Raw genomic sequence first — 20489 nt, forward strand, 5'->3', positions numbered from 1 at the left:
TATGTTGCTATGATGTCGGAAATGAGCTGTCAGGGATGTCAAGATGTGTTCTTTAAATAAAAAGTTGGATAGTTGTCATCTTTCCAATAAATACCAGTAGCCACAAGAGAATATACAAATTTGTCTACATTGAATTTCTAGAACTTAGGAATCAGTGTTTGTCTGGGAAGATTTTTTTCAAGGTAATACTAAACTATATCTTTTCTTAAGCTCATGCTCACCGTCCCCACCCCCGTCTTTCTAGGATACTTACTGAGCTACTACTGTATGCCAGCTGTGTTAAAGGCTGCGGTTATCTTACATGAACAGTCATAGCCTGTACCTCAGAAACTGACTGTCTAACTGGGGAGGCTGGCACTGAAAAAATAATTATAATTCCGCATGATAAGCAAAATAAAGAGGCATGAATAAGTTATTAAGGAGGAAGTAATTAATTCTGCTTGAGTGGCAAAGGGAAACAAAGTGAATGCAGAGGTCCTTGTAGAGTATTCCAGGAGTCTTCTAGGCTTTGTGTTAATAAACAAGGCCCTCACTTCATGTGTTTAGCTGAATTAAGAAGATAAACTCTGCATTTTCAGATGCTGTGGTTCTTGGGCTTGGTTGTGTATTACAGTCACCTGGGAGCTCTTAAAATTGGGGACCAGGAGACTACACAGATCAATTCAGACAGATTCCCTGGAGTGAGTCTCAGAGACTTTTAAAAAAGAGTTCCCAGGTGATTTTGAAACCAGGACTGAGAACAGCTATCTCATAGTAATCAACCACAGGATGTCCTCTTTTCCCTAAGTCAAGGGAACCCTTATTTTGAGGGAAGGGTAAGAGATGCAGCAGAACTATATTCATCTATAATCTCGAAGAAAAGTATAAGAAAATCACAGCTTTAAATCCATGACTTCCCTTTTATACACCTAACTACAGTCAATATTTACACTAACCAGATTGCATTTGATTACTGATAGTCATAAATGATATTTATTGATAGTTACTGACTGTGCATTGAAAGTTACACATGAGTACATAGACTCGAAGACTCTTATATTTTAAAGATTTTGGGGTTCTACATACTTGAGAGGATTCCTGCTTCCCATTAAACTATAATGAGTGATTTCTAAACATGTAAAGTGTGCAATGGATTAATCATAAGATATATCACCAATTAAAGTTTTCTCTTTTTGAAAAAACTGAGGTAATCTGAATAAACCATGGGCTGTAGTTAATAACAATGAAGCATGTAAATATGGATTTACTAATTATGACAAATGGGAAATGTTAATGAAAGTTGTTAATAATAGGTGAAGCTGAGAGAGAGATATAGGGAAACACTCTGTCTATAATAGTTATGATATATTGTATATAGAATACTGTTGAACATCTTAAAACTTTCTTTTTTAAAAAATATCTCTTTTTATTTTGAAAACTGATATACAGATTTCAGTGCCCCTTTTCCCGTTTTGCATGAGAATTTGACTTTCAGTTAACTTTCTAGCTCTTTTCCCCTATAACCTAATAATATATCAACTGTTTTTTACTAGACCAACATTGCTTGTGATAAAATTGACATCTGGTTGATAAATTGCATTTGAGCTGGGAGAACTATAAACATCTGGAAGAAAGCCATAGCTTTGGAATTCCTCTATTGTGGGAACTCCTTTTGACTGGCCTGGTCCTTGAAGGGGACTTGAGCTTTCCCTATGGAACTGTTGTAGGAGATTGGCTTTTAGGAGGCTTGAAGGTTTTAGTCCATGGCAGCTCACACACTTTCCGAGAAGAGGCTCATTTTCTTAGACTTAAACAGTGATCTACATGCAAAGAGAATATCTCTTGCTGAGCTGCATTCATTCTTCAAGTTGTTCCCCAAGGAGGAGAGTTTGATACTGCCCTGCTGTTCTAGAGTAACCAAATTGCTTAACATGACCTGGGAGAGATGTGAGTCTTCTAGGGGAATATCACCTGACAGAAACTGAGTACTCATATTATGACCTCCTTGGGGAGGCTGTAGACAGATGAGAAGTGCTCTATTATTTTCTCGCATATATCCAGACATATCTGTTGAGTGGTCACATAGATCAAGTCAAAGATCAGTAGTGACTTAGGGACTTGTCTGGGCTAATTCAGTTGCACTGTAGTGTACTCAATGATGATCAAAGAAAAGAGGTAAAGGGCCTAAAGAAGCATATCTAAATCTATCCATCCATCCATCCATCCATTAACCCATCCATCCACCCACCTACTTATTTATTTATTGTTATTGAGATTGTTCCTCATTAAGGAGAAATACCAGAATGCAGTTAAGAATAATTTGCTGAAGAATTTATCTTGGCAACACACGTATTTCAAAAAACCAGAAGGAACACAAGGTACAGGAGATCTTTGGTACTTCTGAAGGTCTTAAAATTCAAGACTGGTATTCTTGGAGGAAGGTATCATCCTTAAAGAATTGGGCAGGGGCCAGTGCTGTGGCACAGCAGGTAAATCCACTGCCTGTAGTGCCAGCATCCCATATGGGCACCGGTTCGTGTCCCAGCTGTTCCACTTCCGATAGAGCTCTCTGCTATGGCCTGGGATAGTAGTAGCAGATGGCCCAAGTCTTTGGGCCTGTGCACCACGTGGAAGACCTAGAAGAAGCTCCCGACACCTGGCTTAGGATCAGCGGATCAGCGCAGCTTCAGCCATTGTGGCCAATTGGGGAGTGAACCAGCAGGTGGAAGATTCTCTCTCTCTCTCTCTCTCTCTCTCTCTCTCTCTTTCTCTCTCTCTGTCTCTCCTCCTCTCTCTGTGTAACTCTGACTTTCAAATAAATACAGAAATCTTTAAAAAAATAACTGGGCAGATGAAGCATCTTTTTCTTCTGTCCTATTTATCCACGAATAATATTACAGATGGGAATCATGGAATATCATATTTGTAATACTGACTGATGGGATTGTTAGGCTTTTAGTTAAAAAAAATTCTAAACTGTAGAAATAGCTTCATTTTTATGTAAGTATGTCTGCATTCATTACTCCTCTGAGGAAAATATATTTTTCAAGAGTCACAATTGAAGACACATATTAATATGTCTGAATTTCAATAGCCATGGAACAATTTGTCCCAACACACATTTAAAGCCATGTTCAAGCCAATCCAGAAGGTCCTATGGGTGAAACAGGGGTATAAAGGGCAGCATGAGGATCCCCTTCTACCTTGGGTTCTTTCTTACACTATTTGTGCTGGGCTCTGTGTGAGTCTAGATAATTCTAAGATATGTTCATAGGTGATTAGTTGGCTTATTCCAAATGAGTGAGCCATTTGCCATCCCTGTTCTTATGACCTCACATAAGCATACCTATAAAATCACACTGAAACCATTTGTTTACAAGCCTCTTCTTCTTACTAGACTCCTCTGTGAGTGGTTTGAAAGCAGAGACTGAGTCTCATTTATCTTTGATTTCCCAACAATTGTCACAACTAGCAAGCATTCAATGATGAATTATTAGAATGAAAATTATCTTGGAGAAGTAGAGTGAACAGGTTCAAATAGAGTATCTGGCAGATGATTCTAAAACTCTGGACTGGGTTTTACCAGAGGTGCATTTCTTACTAAAGAAAGGAAGAGTGAAGCTTTTAGAAAGAGTCTTGTTGAAACCTCTTTTTCTTCTACCAAGTTCAGCTTCTCAAAATTGCGTCCTATTTAAGGCTATCAGAGGGGTCTGGGTCCATTTTCTATCTTTGACAAATGCCTACTTCCAAATGTTCACCATGCCAATATTTTGTTATCAAATGTTGGCACCCAGTACTCTAGGTAGGCACTAATAACCTTGCTGTTATTAGGGCTACCAAATTAAAAATTAATGATGCAGCCACACAAAATTCTAGTGATAACATCACAATTAGGTCTGCATAACAGTGCAGTGCTTTACAGAATCTTCCTTTGTTTCTATACTGCATTTTGTCTGATAAACAGTTGCCAACAAAGACATCATACTAATTACAATTTGTTATACAAAGCGCAGGAAAACTGATAAATGATTCATTGATCATTTTCTTTCCAAAATAATTCGTCTGTTCTTGTCCTCGAGTTCCATTTGGATAATAAATGGAAGCCTTAAGTGCTTTCCCAAGGAGTTAGACAGAAGAAACCATGTTGAGAGTTTTAATTCTTAGTAACTGCAAGTGAATACCCATTTTATAAAAAGGAAGAGAACACAAGAAATAGCTAGTGTTTTTTGTATGGAAAATAATTGCACTTTGAAAAGTTGGTCTGTGTTATAAAATGCTCTTTGGTTTCTCTGAAGAGTCTTCAAACCCCACCATTCCAAGTTCAGTAAATGCAGCTTCCTCTCCTCCTGTGTTCCCAAGGGACTGTGTCAGCTGGACAAGACGCCTCTCAGCACTTCTGGTTCTCTTGCCTTGGAAATGTCAACACCTGATGGCCAATTTGTTCATGGAGAATGACTGGGCAAGAGCAGGAATTTGGGGAGATGAAGATGTGAGCCAGGCCACAGGGTCTTCAGTGAAGGAATGACATGGAGGCCCAAGATGAAGAAGAATGGACAGAGAAAGGGCTGGGGCTCCAAACAGTCTCTTGTTGCCTTATTTTCTCTAACTATCCTCTCCTGGTAAGCAATGTTATGATACACAATTTTAAAAAGAGGCCCAGATCTCCCTCCATCTGGATAGTTCATTCATGTGTGCCCAATGCACCTCACCTATAACATGCCCCACACTGTAGCCTCTACAAACTCTTTGCCCATTTCTGAATCCCCTTACCGATTATCGGTATCTTTAGTCTGTGGAGTAGAAACATTGCTTCATCATCTCTGTCTCATTGTTCTCACTTTGCCTCATATTTAATTGATGGATTTTGCTATAAAATATTCCTCAGATTTATTCCCTGAAAATTCCTTCATGGAGAACCTCATAATAGTCTCTGTGTGGACAACTGCAATCATTTGCTATTGAATCCCTCTGCCTTAATTCACATCTTTCCTTTGTGCCTTAAATGCCTGCTTTTGTAGGTTTTCTGTGTGCAAAGCTGATTCTGTCATTCCCCTTGCTAATATGACTCCAGTTGATTCTCACCACACACATTAGAGAATATCAGTCTAGTATGCTTCACTTCTCATAAAAAAATCTGACCAATTTTACATTTCTGGCTTCCTATCTACAGGTTGAACTTCTATTTGCATGGTGTATCTGATTCATACAGAATACCATGTAGAACTCCTTACTGTGCCAGTTATAATTTAAATATATATTTATTGTTTAGACACCAGGTACCAAGTACTCTTCTAGGTTCAGGTGCTAATCCAGTTCTATCCAAATATAATGCCCTTGCACATGCTGTTTGGAATGCCTTTCAACAGCTTCCTTTAAAATTCTCTCACATTGGGGTGGGCATTATGTCAACTGGTTAAGATGTCTACATTCCAAATTGGAGTGCCTGAGTTTGATACCTGCCTCTGGCTCTTTTATTTATTTATTTATTTGACAGGTAGAGTTATAGACAGAGAGAGAGACAGAGAGAAAGGTATTCCTTCCTTTGGCTCACTCCCCAAATGGCCGCTAAGGCTGGTGCTGTGCCAATCCGAAGCCAGGAGACAGGTGCTTCCTCCTGATCTCCCATGCAGGTGCAGGTCCCAAGCACTTGGACCATCCTTCACTGCCCTCCCAAGCCACAGCAGAGAGCTGGCCTGGAAGAGGAGCAACCGGGACTAGAACCCAGCACCCATATGAGATGCTGGCACCGCAGGTGGAGGATTAACCAAATGAACCACGGTGCCGGCCAATCTGCCTCTGGCTCTTGACTGCAGCTTCTTGATAATGCAGACCCAGGGAGGCAGCAGTAATGGCTCAAGTACTTGGGTCCCTGATACCCAGTCCAAGAAGACCTGGACTGAGTTTATGGTTCCCGGTTTCAGCCTGACCTACCTCCAGCAGTTGAGGGCATTTGCGGACTGAATTAGTACATATAAACTCTCTATCTCTCAAAGAAATAAGTAACAATAAAAAAAAAAAAACACAATTATTCTCACATTTCATCTCCTCTGCAGGGGAAGCCTGGCCATTTTCCATGCTGTTAAAATCCACTGACCTCATACATACAGTGTGATATGACATATTATAACATCTATGTTAGCATATCTTTCCCTCACTAAAACTGTAGATTGATGTCTTTAAAGACAGAGGCTATGTCTCATTACCTCTGTGTCTTTAGTGTTGAGGGCAACGCTTGGCATAGGGTGGTGTGATAAACAGTTTCTGAATGATGATCATGCAGATCCATGGATGAATCTGCTTCATGCACACTTGCCTTGTCCTCTCATCACTAGAGGACCCTCTCCCTGCCCTCACACCCCTAATGTCAAATCAATTCCTCTAATTGCAGAATCAAAATAAGATTCATTGCCCTGAAAAAAAGAAACATAACTAGAAGGGAATTTAACAATGGTTGCTTCAGGCTGGTAACTTCCAAAGGGAACCTGGGCAAATACATGTACGTGAACACACACACACACACACACACATGCATTTGCACATACTCCCTGTCTAGTTTACTCTCACTAATCCTTCATATCTCATTTGCATTTCTCTGGAACCTTCCCTCATTCCAAACCCCAGACTAAGTGAAGTCACCTTATCATATATTCTGTTTAATGTTTATTTGTATCTATTTTTATCTATTGGAATGGCAGAACAAGACAGAGAAGAGAGTAAAGGAGAAAGGAGAGGAGAGGAGAAGGGAAGAGAGAATAACATTCCATCTGCTGGTTCACTTCTGAATGCTTGCAATACCCAGGACTGGGTAAGGATGAAGCCAGGAGCCTGGAACTCTATCTGGGTTCCTCACATGGATGGCAGGGACCCAAGCACCTCTCAAGGTGCATCAGCAGAAGCAGGATCAGAAGTGGAGGAGCTGGGACCTGAAACAGCACTCACATATAGGTTGCAGTTGTCCCAAGCAGTGGCTTAATCCACTGTTCCACACCATTTTCCCTTGCCATGTACTCTTAAAACAGTAAACATCTTCCTTTAGTAGTTTTTATAATCTATAATTATGTTTACTTATGTAATTATTTCATTAATTTATTTCCTTTTCCAAACCATAGGTTCAACAGGGCAGGATTAATGTCCATTACATATGAACAATACATAGTTGTTGAATAATAAACAAATGAAGGATCTATTTTAATCTTCATAATAATGAGCCATGGCGATGTATTTTCCAGAGAAAATGGACTTTGAGTATGCTGAAGTAACCTGCACACTGTTATACAGTCAGAGATGAAACCTTGGGACTATTACTGGATTTCTGCATCTTGGCTTCCTGCATCAAAAAGAACTAATTTAGAGCTATTTAAAAAACTTTAAATAAATGAGCTCAGCCTTATTATTCATTGTTGAATGGCTAAGAAAATTATTAATTTTAAATGTAAGTTTAAAATATGAGTGGATCCACAGAGAATTTGTCTTTTTTGATCTCAGCTCTGGTTGGAAATAAGTTCAGTATTAGTAGTGAAATCCCCACTACGAGGATCTGTGTGGGGAGCCCTGTAATCTAACAACAGAAAACATGAGGCTAGTTCTTTCTCACATATTTAATTCTTGCATAACTCCCAGTGTGAATTTGAAATAATTAAAAGTAATCTGATATTTGCAATTGAGGGAAACATAGCTGACAACTAGGCACTGAAGACTATGCTCTTTTCTAACCTGCCTAAAATCCTTATCTTATCACTCTTACAGAATGGATGTATTCTTTCCTATTGAAAGATATGGAAAAATATTTTCAGGTGAGATGTGGTCCCGTGACACAGCTGCTCAGAACCTGAGTAAGGGTCCATCTCGATTACACAGAGAGCTCTACGGACCCCAGTTAATGACAAGCAGAAGCACAGCTACACCCGGAATACTGAGGAACCATATGGATAGAACTGGACAGCACTGAGAGGTTTCCAAGACACTTGCTGATGGTGCTCTTAGCTGCCACTGGGCTCAGACTTCAATAAAATACATTCCTGGGACAGGGAAATTTGCCCAGTACTACTACAAAGTGGTTTATAAGAATAAAACTGAACCCCAGCTACTACACGTAAGGTGGCGAGTCAGGATATTGTTGATCCCTACTTCTCAAGTTTGCTCTGGACAAAATGCTATGTGCACGAACGGGTGCTGATTAGTAAGGAAGAAATGATTTCTAACTCATTAGGTATCTGAATATCCAGTTCATTGGCCTCTTGTGGGATCTTGCTATTTCCAAAACTAACTTAAGCTACCTTTAAAGACAATGAAAAATTTCTATTGCCTTTCTTTTAGATGTAGTCTCTTAAAATAACACAAGAAGCCAAGTACTTAGGCAGAGAGCTTTCAGGAGTCAGCTCCCCTACCTGACATGTTGCATCACATTAATGCTGAATTTCAGACATGAATTATTTTAATGGACCATTTTATAAGCCGTTCATCGTCTGGATTCTTACAAGAATTAGCAAGTTTGATACCTTAACCACTTAATAAGACTCTCCAGGTTTTCTCTTTCAGAAGAGATAGATCAAGACACATTTGTCCCAGGGGCCATGCCAATTCCTGTAGACTAGAGCAATGGGCAGGCTTTCTGGTGGTTAGAAATGCTCACAGGCTGTATGGCAGGAAGCTCAGGGCTAAGGGAAAATTCAGAAATGTTCTCACTTGGGAATTTGCAGAATTCTTTTAAATCTCTGTAAAAGTACTTGAGTGTCATATGAAATTAGTTTACCCCTAATGAAAAATCCCCAGAATAACAAACAGGGAGCTATTTGCCAGTAGCATGAAATATTAGTGACTAAAGGACTGCTTTGTTGTGATGAAATATCTGGGAACATTATTCATGCATTTTTGCTTTTATTCAGACCTATGCAGACACATTTCTGCTTAAATACATTACATTAACTTTCCCAATTCCATGAAATCATTGGGCAGAAATAGATTCAAATCACCATGTGGAGTGAGTGTATCAGTCAAGGTCTAGAAAGGAGAATAAGCACTTCAAGTAGGGAAATTTTAACATCTGGAAATGGTTACACAAACACTAGAAGACTTGAAGCCCATCAGGGAGAGGTGAAGCTACCCAAATATATGCAACAGCAGGAAACCCGCCCCCAGGGAGTGGTATTTCCAGAAACCAGTACACTCAGGAGGAAGCAAGTGTCAGAGTACAGACTAGAGACTGCCCAGTAGAAGTTGGAGCCATGGAGGGAAGGTCTGTCCAGTGGGAACACAGCATCTGCTGCAGGTGCTTGCTGGAGGCAAAGGGAGAAATAACTAGACTTCTCTCCTCCTTTCACTTTCCAGTTCTCTATTGTACTCCAGGATGGGCAAAAACACCCAAAATCTAGTTGTCAAGAGAGCTCCAGGATGGTGTTTCCTGTGAGTGACAGCAGAGTGGAGGAAGGGAGGCAAGTGACTGTTAGGACAAGCAGGCAAATGGCCAACCAGCACACCTGGCTGACCCCAAACATCCTCTGTGGCAAATATCAAGTACATTACTTTTGTGCTACAATCTTTGAAATTCCATTCAGCTTTTTCTTTTCTTTTGGTTATAATTCTTATTGACATTTACTGACCCACCCCTTGCGACCTGTGTGGCACACTGATGCTGGAGTTTGCTGCCATATAAAAGCAGAGCATGTGGAAAGGGAGGGGACAGATGGAGAAAGTAATGTACAGCCTGTATTTGAATCAGGCTTCCTTAAAAAAGACCTTGGTAGACTGCCTTATTCTTTTCGAAGTTATATTGATTTGACAGCAATAATTCATGATTATGAATATTGTGCATTCACTGGGTCCATTATTTATTTTTACATGTCTTGAGGGGCAGATGCAGTACAAAGAGAAACAAGCTCTAAAATGAGGTCTGGTCTGCAAGGCGTAGATTAGCTGTGTGAAAAAAGAAGCAAGGGGCTCATTGTGCCCTGTGTCTATCATTCTTGCTTCCCACCTCCATTTCCTTTGGTTTCTATCAGGTTTTCCAGGGGACAGCTCCTCTGACACTCTCCTCATGTCCTTTGGTCCTGGGTACACCCTTTCTAAGAGAAGGCTTACGGTGAGCTGGTGCTATCATAACCAGTAGCAGAATTTGTCTCTACCTGTAGGTGTTATAAGCCTGACTCTCACCAACCTGCACCTGCACGCTTTGCCACCCACATGCCATTTCTCTTGTCCCATTGGAACTCATGAGATTGAATCAAAGTGCCTGAAGGCCAGGACCTCCTATGAACTTCCATTTGCTCATTGTGTGCCTAGAATTGGACTGGACACTATGCCTGGATGATTTTATATAATCCCCACATGAATACTCAGTTATAGATGAAGAGACAGGCATAGAATGAAAGAATATGCCCAGGTCATTCAACTAGTTAGTTAGCCATAGAAATGGTATCTAAATCCGATTCTTTGTGGACAAGCATACACTACATTATACTGCCTCAAACAGACTGGGGTCAGGAAAGAACTGAAGACCCACAGGCTCCTTATCATTTAAATGAGGCTTCCTGCATCTAGAAAGTTTTCTGTTTAACCAGGCTCCTCAAAGCCACAGTCAGAGCTCTGGACACTCAGGAGCTGAGGAGACCTGGATGCGCAGTAACATCTTTACAGGGACCAAGCAGCCAACAATGGTGTACACACTCATTGTGTACTGACCAGGACTCACACAATACACCTGTTCAGTTCCTGGACTCCCAATTAGCCTTGTATCTCGCAGAGTGAATCCGTGTCAGGTAATCAAACACATTTCTTTCCTGTCTCTTCTCATTTAGAGGGCTGTATCTACTTCCTACAGCTTATTTTGTTTCACTTATCAGAACTAATATAAAATCATTCCAATAATAATCCACCCATCTCATCTTCATATGTGGTATCTGGAATACAACACAAATCTTTTCATTTCAGTTTAAAAGCATTGCTTTATCCCTTTAATTTCTTTTTCTTCAACTGCAAACTGACACATAATCTAATAGAAAGGTTATGGATCAGTAAGTAAATGCAGAAATTCTATTAGTTTTCAGGCCTGGGATTTATGCCATTCATTTTAAATGAAATCAAAATCCTATATGGAATAGGAAAAGCACCATGGATAGATTCATTTTTAACAGCATCCACTTAACTATTACACATAGGCCAGGAAGGCAGTGGTCTCTACAGTATGTAGATACTTTGACTCATGTTCATTGATTTTGACAAAGACAATAAGTAGCATACAAAAAAATAGATGCATTTTGAAGAAATATTAAAATACTGACTAATGCAACATTAAGAGGCATATATTCACTTGCATAAAGAAAAAGAAAAATTAAAATGTCTTTGGTTCTTAATGAAACCACATCAGGGTTACATAAATCTAAATTCCTTACCTTGAGTTTAAAATAATAGGCTAACTTGACAGTACTTTACAAATCCTCACAACCAACATTATCACTTATAACCAGAATGAGTGATCATAGGAGTAGAAGAGAGCTAGCACATGCCAGGAAGTGTCCAAAGAGTTTAGCAAGACAATATTTCTTTTTCACCATACAAAGATAAAACAGTCGTAAAACTCAGAGTTCATTTCATTCATTTGGAGGAGAAGGGCAGGTGGGTGTTCTGGTTAAACAGATTGCAACCCTCTCCTATAGAAGCATAAAGGAGAATGAACAAACACACAAGGTAATATTCACTCCACACTGCAAGAAGGTACATGGATTTAAAGTCCATCACAGTAATTAAATTTCAATGTTGACACAGTACATCTCAACATTCAGAGTTCTAAATATATTTTATACAGTGCCTGCGAGCAAAATGCAATGCACATGAATATTTATCTCTGTAGCAAGCTTCTTCTTCCACGTGCTCAGAAAGGAAGGGTGGGGATTAGGGAACACCAAAACAGAACACACAGAATGTGAAGATAATCATTTCAAAATAACTGAAATAATAACATGGTCTTATCAGAAGCAATGATTTCTAAGTACTTTTGGTTGCTGAACCCTCTGTACAAATGAAATCTAATTAGAAACCAAACATTTGAAATACCTTGAAGCAGAATAGCTCAGTTGATTTTTTAAGGGTGTCCCAGGCCCCTTACTCCTCTATGGCACACTAGATGCTGAGAAGCACAACCTAAAACTACTCTCTTAATCATTAAACAAGTAAAATGAAAACCCATTTGGCATTTAATTGATTTTAAGTACTGTAGTGATTTTAAGGTACTGATAGGTGGAAAAGAGCTATATATTACGAGGGAAGAGCTTATGGACTTGGTAGATTATGATATGAAAGAAGCAATAGGATCAGAATAAGTAAATGTTACTTCCTTTCTGCCCCATGAAGGAAGATGCTTTCTTTTTTCACATAATTCCCAGGCCCTCCATTGTGGGCCCATGTCCCTGATTCATGTCTGCTTCTAGCTCTAGATGTCTGGCTATACCCTGAGAGTTGGTGTCTGCGTTCAGGTACTTCCTCGGCCGAAAGTGCCAGAGACTGCAAGCTGCTCTTCTCCCTTTTATGCCTAGCATGTTTCACCAGCAACAACCCAGATTTACTCAAGCATATACATAGTTTATTAGTCAGCTGAGGTTGTTAGCATGCTGTGGGAGCAAATAGCTTCAAAATCTCATTGATTTATAATAACTTACAAAGGGTCTTCAAAAAATGCATGAAAACTATAATGAAAAATTTCTGCATGGATTTTTGAAGTTTTTGCACCAAAATGAATTCACTTTTTTTAAAGTATTTTTTTAACTTTTATTTAATAAATATAAATTTCCAAAGTACAACTTTTGGATTATAGCAGCTTTTTCCCCCAGAACCTCTCTCCCACCTGCAACCATCCCATCTCCCACTCCCTCTCCCATCCCATTCACATCAAGATTCATTTTCAATTAATTATCTTTATATACAGAAGATCAAGTTAGCATATACTAAGTAAAGATTTCAACAGTTTGCACCCACACAGAAACACAACGTAAGTGCCAGGGGATTCCAATGCAAACCCATCAAGGTAGCATGTACCAATGCCATCTCACTAGTCCCAGTGATCAGTTTCAGTTCATAATTGATCATAATGATAGGATTAAGTCAAAGGGATCACATAAACAAGACTAGTGTCTGCTAATACTAACTGATAGAATTAAAAAGGAGAGAACAATCCAACATAGGAAGTGGGACACACAGCAGATTCTCAGAATGGCAGATGTCCTAAAGAGCACTCTGACCTCAGAATCAGCCCTTAAGGCATTCAGATCTGGCTAAAAAGTCCATGAGAGCATTTCAGGCATGAAAAGTCAAGACTCTCTGGCAAAAAAAAAAAAACAAATGACCTAAATGAAAGATCTCTGTGAGTGAGATCCCAGTGGAAAGAATGGGCCATCAAAGAAGGAGGTAGCTTTCTCTGAAGGGAGGAGAGAACTTCCACTTTGACTATGGCCTTGTCTAAATAAGATCAGAGTTGGTGAACTCAAGAGGCTTCTAGAGCCTTGGCAGCTCATGACAAGAGCCTCAGGTGATTACTGATGTCATAAATGAGAATTCACCTTTTAATTTCGTTTTTTCCACTAATGTCTTAAAGTACCCCTGTATTTATTATTAGTACTGCCTAACCATATATGTTGGCTACATAGCTCCTTCACTCTGGGACCCAGGCTAACAGAACACTCACCTTTGAAACATTACTGGCCTTGTGATAGAGAAAAAGCCATGTGGCAGTATACTACATAAGTCTTCTGGAAGCTTCTATTTCCACAGTCTTAGTTTAGTTTATTTGGTTACATGATGCCAATGGTAGATATGATGCTTCTCTAGAGTTGGCATGACTCATGCCAATTTCCACTGAGAGCCAGTTCAGTTCCTTCAATATTTTTCTTTTAAAAACTGGTTTCTCATTTAAGTTATGTCCACTAAGTAATTCCATGTCTAAGGCTGCTGCTAGCATTTAAGCTATTTGGAAAGCAGATGACACCTAACATATCCTGAACAAAAGGATTATATATCTAAGTGTTGCTTACTCTCCCAGAAATATTATTTTATGGAATCCCATAAATACAAAATCACAGTTCAAAACTATTTTCAACTCATACTGAGAGTGAAAGATAAGATAAACATCAAGAGAAATTGGGCTTTGCATCATAGATGCTTATTAATGGATTCGTGGATCCCATAGCATATTCATTCATTCATCCATCCATTCATTCACCATCTACTGTGAACCAAGCAATCACTGTGCCAGATCAATTCCTGATGTCATTGATTTTACAAACACAACCCAGTTTGAATCATGACATCATCAATGGCATATCCAACACTGGACGTCATCCCAAATGCTATACTGCTTCTCACTCACTGTTTACTGACTATATGATTTAGGACAAGTTACTTCACTTCTATAAGCCTCTCCAGACATACTTCCTCATACATTTGTTGTGAATATTTCCTGAGATGAGAGGCACATAATCATGCCAGGAGCCTTGAAAATATTATGAAAAATAATCACAGACCTCATCATCACTGTGACCATATTCTATGTAAGACTGATGAGGAAGAGAAGCTGTAGAATTTTATCTGAAAATGTTCAGGAAGTCTTCATTGAAGAAATTTGAGCTGGGCCAAGGGTATAATGTAGCTGTTTGAAAAGCTGAAGCCAATTTCATCAATAGATGAAAATGTCACATCATAGAAAAATTATTTATAATTCAGTCTTTCCTAAGTGAAACTCACCTAGAATACAGAAATGTGCTTTTTTATGTGGGACTTTTGTTTCTGGAAAAGAGTAGCTACTGGATCTGCCTCATGTAGAGTCCAAAGCACATCATCTAAAGAGATGAATTCCTGGCATTATACAGCGCCAGGCAAGCTTTCATTTTTGTTAAATCACTAGATATCATGATATGTACTAGCCTTAGTTTCTTCTAGGAATTTTTCAGGCAATTGTGGGTCAATCCCACAGGGATGCTTTACAATGCCCTTCAGAATGTCAAAAGGACTTATACCAATCCCTAATTTCCTGCTGATCTTTACCATCTGTTACCTTGACCTTTTCATCAAAGGCTCCTCAAGCTGCAGAAAGCCCTGTGTGTTAACACCCAGTATGATATTCTTCCTCTGTTTCTTTGCCTCAGTCTCAGCACTATCACTTGCATACATTTTGCCTACCATTACGGTTTCAAATAGTTCACCTGAACACAAAAATATATGGCAGGAAGAGAGGCTCCTGAGGGGTATAGAACACACATTGCTGAACACTTTCAACTCAGCGTGGTGCGCTAGAGTGTTCACTGACTAAAAACATTTGCCATATGGGGCACAGTGTTTGCTGCTTGGAAGCATCTAGTGCAGCCTACCTTATCAGCTCTCATGGGCTCAAAGCATGCTGGCACTCTGAGGATCTGAAAATCATACATTAATAGTAGATGCTAATGAACTGTTCTATAGATACACAGATACTTCTTTTGGGAAACTAGTTCATATACAAATAGTATTGCAACAATCCAACCAGCAAAAATCAGTATTAAATGGAATACTGTGGTTTGAAGAGAATATGGTTTCCAAACTCATGCAGAAATTGAAACTCCAAATTCACAAGTAAATCCAACAATGGTGTTTGGGACATGTTATGGGGGCATGCCCTCAGAATGTGGTTCTCTCAAGACATTTCATTATAAATGTTGAATTGGGCCCAGTCACTCACTCTACCCTACAGCTTGCGGTGCGATCCTTCCTCTGTCCGTATTCCACACTCTACCATTGCCACCCCTCATCAGGGACCAAACCAATGGGACTTTCTGAACTCAGACCTGAACTTCCAAAACTGTGAGCAAAATAAACCTTTTCCTTTTTATAAAGTTAGCTTTCTGAAGACTTTCACTGTGACAACAAAAAGCTGACTAACACAATGGAAAGTGTGTTCAAACTTAATAGCACTTTAACAGGGATAAGGATAAGCTATTGTTGCTTATAAGATGACCATATGATTGGTGCATAGGAAACTTTGTAAGAGCAACAAGCAATGGGTGCATTTGAAAGACAACACAGTTCAACTGTATGCTACTTTTAAGCAAAGAGAAGCTTACTTGTTCTGTCTTCTTCCAGAGGGCAAAGGAGGAACAAAAGCTGGAAGAGAAAAGAAAGCCTATTTCTGACCAGCTTAAGAAAATACTTTGCCGGTGCCGCAGCTCAATAGGCTAATCCTCCACCCGCGGCGCCAGCACTCCAGGTTCTAGTCCCAGTCGGGGCGCCGGATTCTGTCCTGGTTGCTCCTCTTCCAGTCCAGCTCTCTGCTGTGGCCTGGGGGTGCAGTGGAGGATGGCCCGGGTCTTTGGGCCCTGCACCCGCATGGGAGACCAGGAGGAAGCACCTTGCTCCTGGCTTCGGATCAGCGCAGCGCACCAGCCGCAACACACCAGCCATAGCGGCCACTTGGGGGTGAACCAACGGAAAAAGGAAGACCTTTCCCTCTGTTTCTCTCCCTCTCACTATCTAACTCTGCCTGTCAAAAAAATAAAGAAAAATATTTTTAATATTTAATACTGTCCTAAACGGAGACAGTTTGCATTCTGTGATAAATAGCTTTGTCACTAGAGGTAGTAGATTTGATGGCTTTTAAGTGTGCTATGGGATTCATGCATGGGGTAGAATGGTGGATTATAAACAAAGGCCAAAGATGCTTCAATATTCTTTCCACAGAAAGGACCATGTCCTGTCCTCTTGAATCTGACTTGGCTTGTAACTGGTTTAACTAAGGAAAAGACATTGTGTGACTTCCAAGATTAGGTCATAGAAGCCTAGACAATGTGCTGGTTTTCTTGTAATGTTTGCATTTGAGATGCTTTATCTCAGAACCCAGCCACCAGGCTGAGAGAAATCTGAGCCATGTGGAAAGGCACACATGGGAAGCGCAGCTCAAGTTAGATTTAAACTTTCATTTACATTTGAAAAATTATAAATATATTCTACAAAAAATTAATGTCCTACTTGACAATGGTACCATCACTCATCCACATGTCACAGGGTCAACAAAAATCTCCTTGAGGATATAATGACATATTTTGATTTAAGTTGTCTAGTAAAACTGGCTTATATATTTATTATATCATTTAGTTTTGAATTTTAATTAGCCCTCAAACTAGAAAAATATATTTCTTCAAAAAAATTGGTTGACAAAAAATAGTAACTGTGCAAGCACATGGACACGAGAAACTGGCAGTCAATTCATCTAGTTTGGGCTTCAGGTTAAAAATATGCTAGGGTAGAAACTGGCTATCTGATTTGATCAGAACTCTCTAAACAACTGAAAATTAATCAGGAGACTATCTAAAATACAGATTATATCCACTATGTGAGTGATCCTCACCTGAAGAGTTATTGTGTGTTAGTATTCTAAATTGTGATAGTAGTACTTATGTATGTGTGAATATTTGTAATTAACAAGTAAAAATGAAAATTGAGAAAACATGAAATTGCCAATGCTCAACTATTTTAAATCCATTAAATATTAATTTCATGTGGTCCAACCTAATTTTTAGAGGTTAAATGCTCAAAAATTATTTGTCATTGGTGGAAATGCAGTAAAAATTGTGTGTAGACTATTGATTTAAGGAATAAGATACTTGACAACTATGGATTTAGTAAGTGCACAGGGAACAGTGTATATGTGAACACAGATACATGGCATATTACCAAAGAATTGCTTCATCTGTTTAGGGGACAAATAATTTTGTTGTAACACATAGACCTGGATATATTATGAAACACTGACTTGAATGACAACGATCATTTCTTTCCTAACTCCACTCTGCAGTGATCTATCTAAAAAACCAACATTCTTTAGGAAGAAAACAAGGCTTTAAAAAGAATGATCTTTATGGGAGCTGGTGGTTATAGAGAATTTTAGTGCCAATAAAAAGAAGATGAGGATTACTTGTTCCTTTGAGGCCGTGAGGTAATTAAAAAACAATATTTAGTGGCTTTTAGAACACCTATTTCCATGAAATCTCGGCACTAAACAATTCAGGGAAATCAGAATACATAAATCACCTAAACAGATCAGAAAAAAATGGATTAAACAGCCATAATTCTATGCTACCTCTACCCATCCAGATTCATTAAATTATTTCAACCGCTTGGCACAAAATCCCATAACCCTCCAAAGCATGTGTCTTGTTTTGGTGCTTATCAAAATTAGTGTCTGCAAAAACCACACAGGGAATACTTCTCCTTAAAAGGGGCAGTTTCCTGTTGAAGCCCTCTTTGCAGAAGGTTCAAGAAATGCACTTTCATTGTGCTCATACTGTACCAAGTCTCTCTTATCCACTGAGTTGGTTGTCAGTTTCACAGCAAAATATCTAAAATGATATTTATACCTCAAAATTAAAGTAGATCAATGGTTTATTTGTTTAATCATTTTTTATTGATTCATTTAATAAGTAGTTAAGTGACTACCATGTGCCAAGCAGAGATGAAGACACAAAAGATCATAGCAATTTGCAACCTGTGGTTAAGAGACCACCACAAATTTAGAATTCAAAACACCAAGTGAATGTGGATCCCTAAGAAACATGAAAATGTGAGTACTTAAGATAGCATGAACATGTGAAGAATTTTAAAAATCTGTTGAAACTAATGTGTGCTGGCATATATGTGTTGCACCATAATTTATATTTGAAAACTAGGCCCTTGAGGAGCCAATGTAAAATTAAAACCATGTTATAGAACCCTGGAAAGAGCAAGAGAGGGGTAGGCTGAGTAAAAGGAGAAGTATAGCAGCCATTTCCAGACACCCTGGGATGCAACAACCTGGAGTAAAGAGTTAAAAAGAATATGTGAAAAAAATCTTAGAAGCCAACATTAACAGTGAAATATGGCACAATTTGAGCCTTAATAAGAATGAAAACCACAATGGATAAAAATACTTTAATAAATTTTAAATCCATGAAAATTGAACACTGACGGAATCTGCCAGGGAACTAACTCATTATTTTGAAAACTTAAAGGAATGAAGAATTTAGCCTCCTTTTTTTTTTTTTTTATTTTTGACAGGCAGAGTGGACAGTGAGAGAGAGAGAGAGAGAGACAGAGACAGAGAGAAAGGTCTTCCTTTTGCCATTGGTTCACCCTCCAATGGCCGGTGTGGCCGGTGTGCTGTGACCGGCACATCGCGCTGATCCGAAGCCAGGAGCCAGGTGCTTTTCCTGGTCTCCCATACGGGTGCAGGGCCCAAGGACTTGGGCCATCCTCCACTGCACTCCCGGGCCACAGCAGAGAGCTGGCCTGGAAGAGGGGCAACCGGGACAGAATCTGGCACCCCGACTGGGACTAGAACCTGGTGTGCCAGCGCCGCAAGGCGGAGGATTAGCCTATTGAGCCACGGCGCCGGCCTAGCCTCCTTTTTTACATTAACTGGTAACCAATGAGCAGATATGAGGAATATCTTTTATTCTAGAAATACCATCAGAAAATAAGACAATCACCATGGTTAATTTCTTTTTTTTTAATTTTGTTTTTATTTGACAGGTAGAGTTAGACAGTGAGAGAGGAGACAGAGAGAAAGGTCTTCCTTCTGCTGGTTCACTCCCCAAATGGCCGCCACAGCCAGCGCTGCACAGATCCAAAGCCAGGAGCCAGGTGCCTCTTCCTGGTCTCCCACGTGGATGCAGGGGCCCAAGGACTTGGGCCATCCTCCACTGCCCTCCTAGGCAACAGCAGAGAGCTGGACTGGAAGAGGAGCAACCGGGACTAGAACTGGTGCCCATATGGGATGCTGGTGCCGCAGGTGAAGGATTAACCTAGTGTGCCACAGCGTCGGCCCCAACCATGGTCTAATTTCTGATGAACAAAAGACCTAGGCATCTCCAAAAGACACAATAATACTGTGCACTTTCCATTAAATAGATAGCACCAGTTATGTAGGTGTCTTGCCAAAAAAAAAAAAATCAGATCTTTTATTATCAATCTCTAGATCCAAGTGTTAATTATGGTAAATAGGAAACCTAAGAACATATAAAACTATACCATTGGGATTGCTACCAGTAAAAGATAGACTGCATGAAGCTACAGATCAAATAGCCATGAGTCTTCAACAAAGGCAATAGAAAGTAGATACCCTTATATTTTAAAAAGTCTTAAAGACATATCAATCAGCCTCAATGTGTGGGCTTAATTTGAATCTTAATTTTTTTAGAAAAAGTATGACACATGAGATAATTTCATTTACAGGATACTTATTGATAGTAAGAATTATGGTTAACCTTTGAATATGATATTGGTATTTTGGTCATACATTAAAAACCGGAATTTCTGGGGCCAATAATTTGAAGTAGTGGGTAAAGCTGCTCCCTGCAAATCAGTATTCCATATGGGCACTAATTCATGTCCTGGATGTTTCACTTCTGATCCAGCTCCTGCTAATGGCCTGCGAAATGGAGCAGAAGATGGCCCAAGTGTTTGGGCCCCTGCCACCAATGTGGGAGACCTGGATGAAGCTCCTGGCTCTTAGCTTTGGCCTG

The 20489-nt window shown here is 39.5% G+C and overlaps 1 protein-coding gene across 2 annotated transcripts in view; it reads right to left on the reverse strand.

The window, feature by feature from the left end:
- The window catches only part of ST6GALNAC3 (ST6 N-acetylgalactosaminide alpha-2,6-sialyltransferase 3), a 615791-nt gene that overhangs the window by 40624 nt on the left and 554678 nt on the right, over nt 1–20489 (reverse strand). Inside the window, exon 4 of one of the 2 annotated variants that reach the window (XM_070078239.1) lies at nt 16059–16098. The exons of the other annotated variant lie outside the window; for it this stretch is intronic. Within the exon in view, the coding sequence (XP_069934340.1) occupies nt 16059–16098 (40 nt within the window). The remainder of the gene's footprint in view (nt 1–16058; nt 16099–20489) is intronic. 2 annotated transcript variants of the gene reach the window in all.

This window comes from Oryctolagus cuniculus, chromosome 7 (genome assembly GCF_964237555.1).
Source record: "Oryctolagus cuniculus chromosome 7, mOryCun1.1, whole genome shotgun sequence".
Lineage (NCBI taxonomy): Eukaryota > Metazoa > Chordata > Mammalia > Lagomorpha > Leporidae > Oryctolagus > Oryctolagus cuniculus.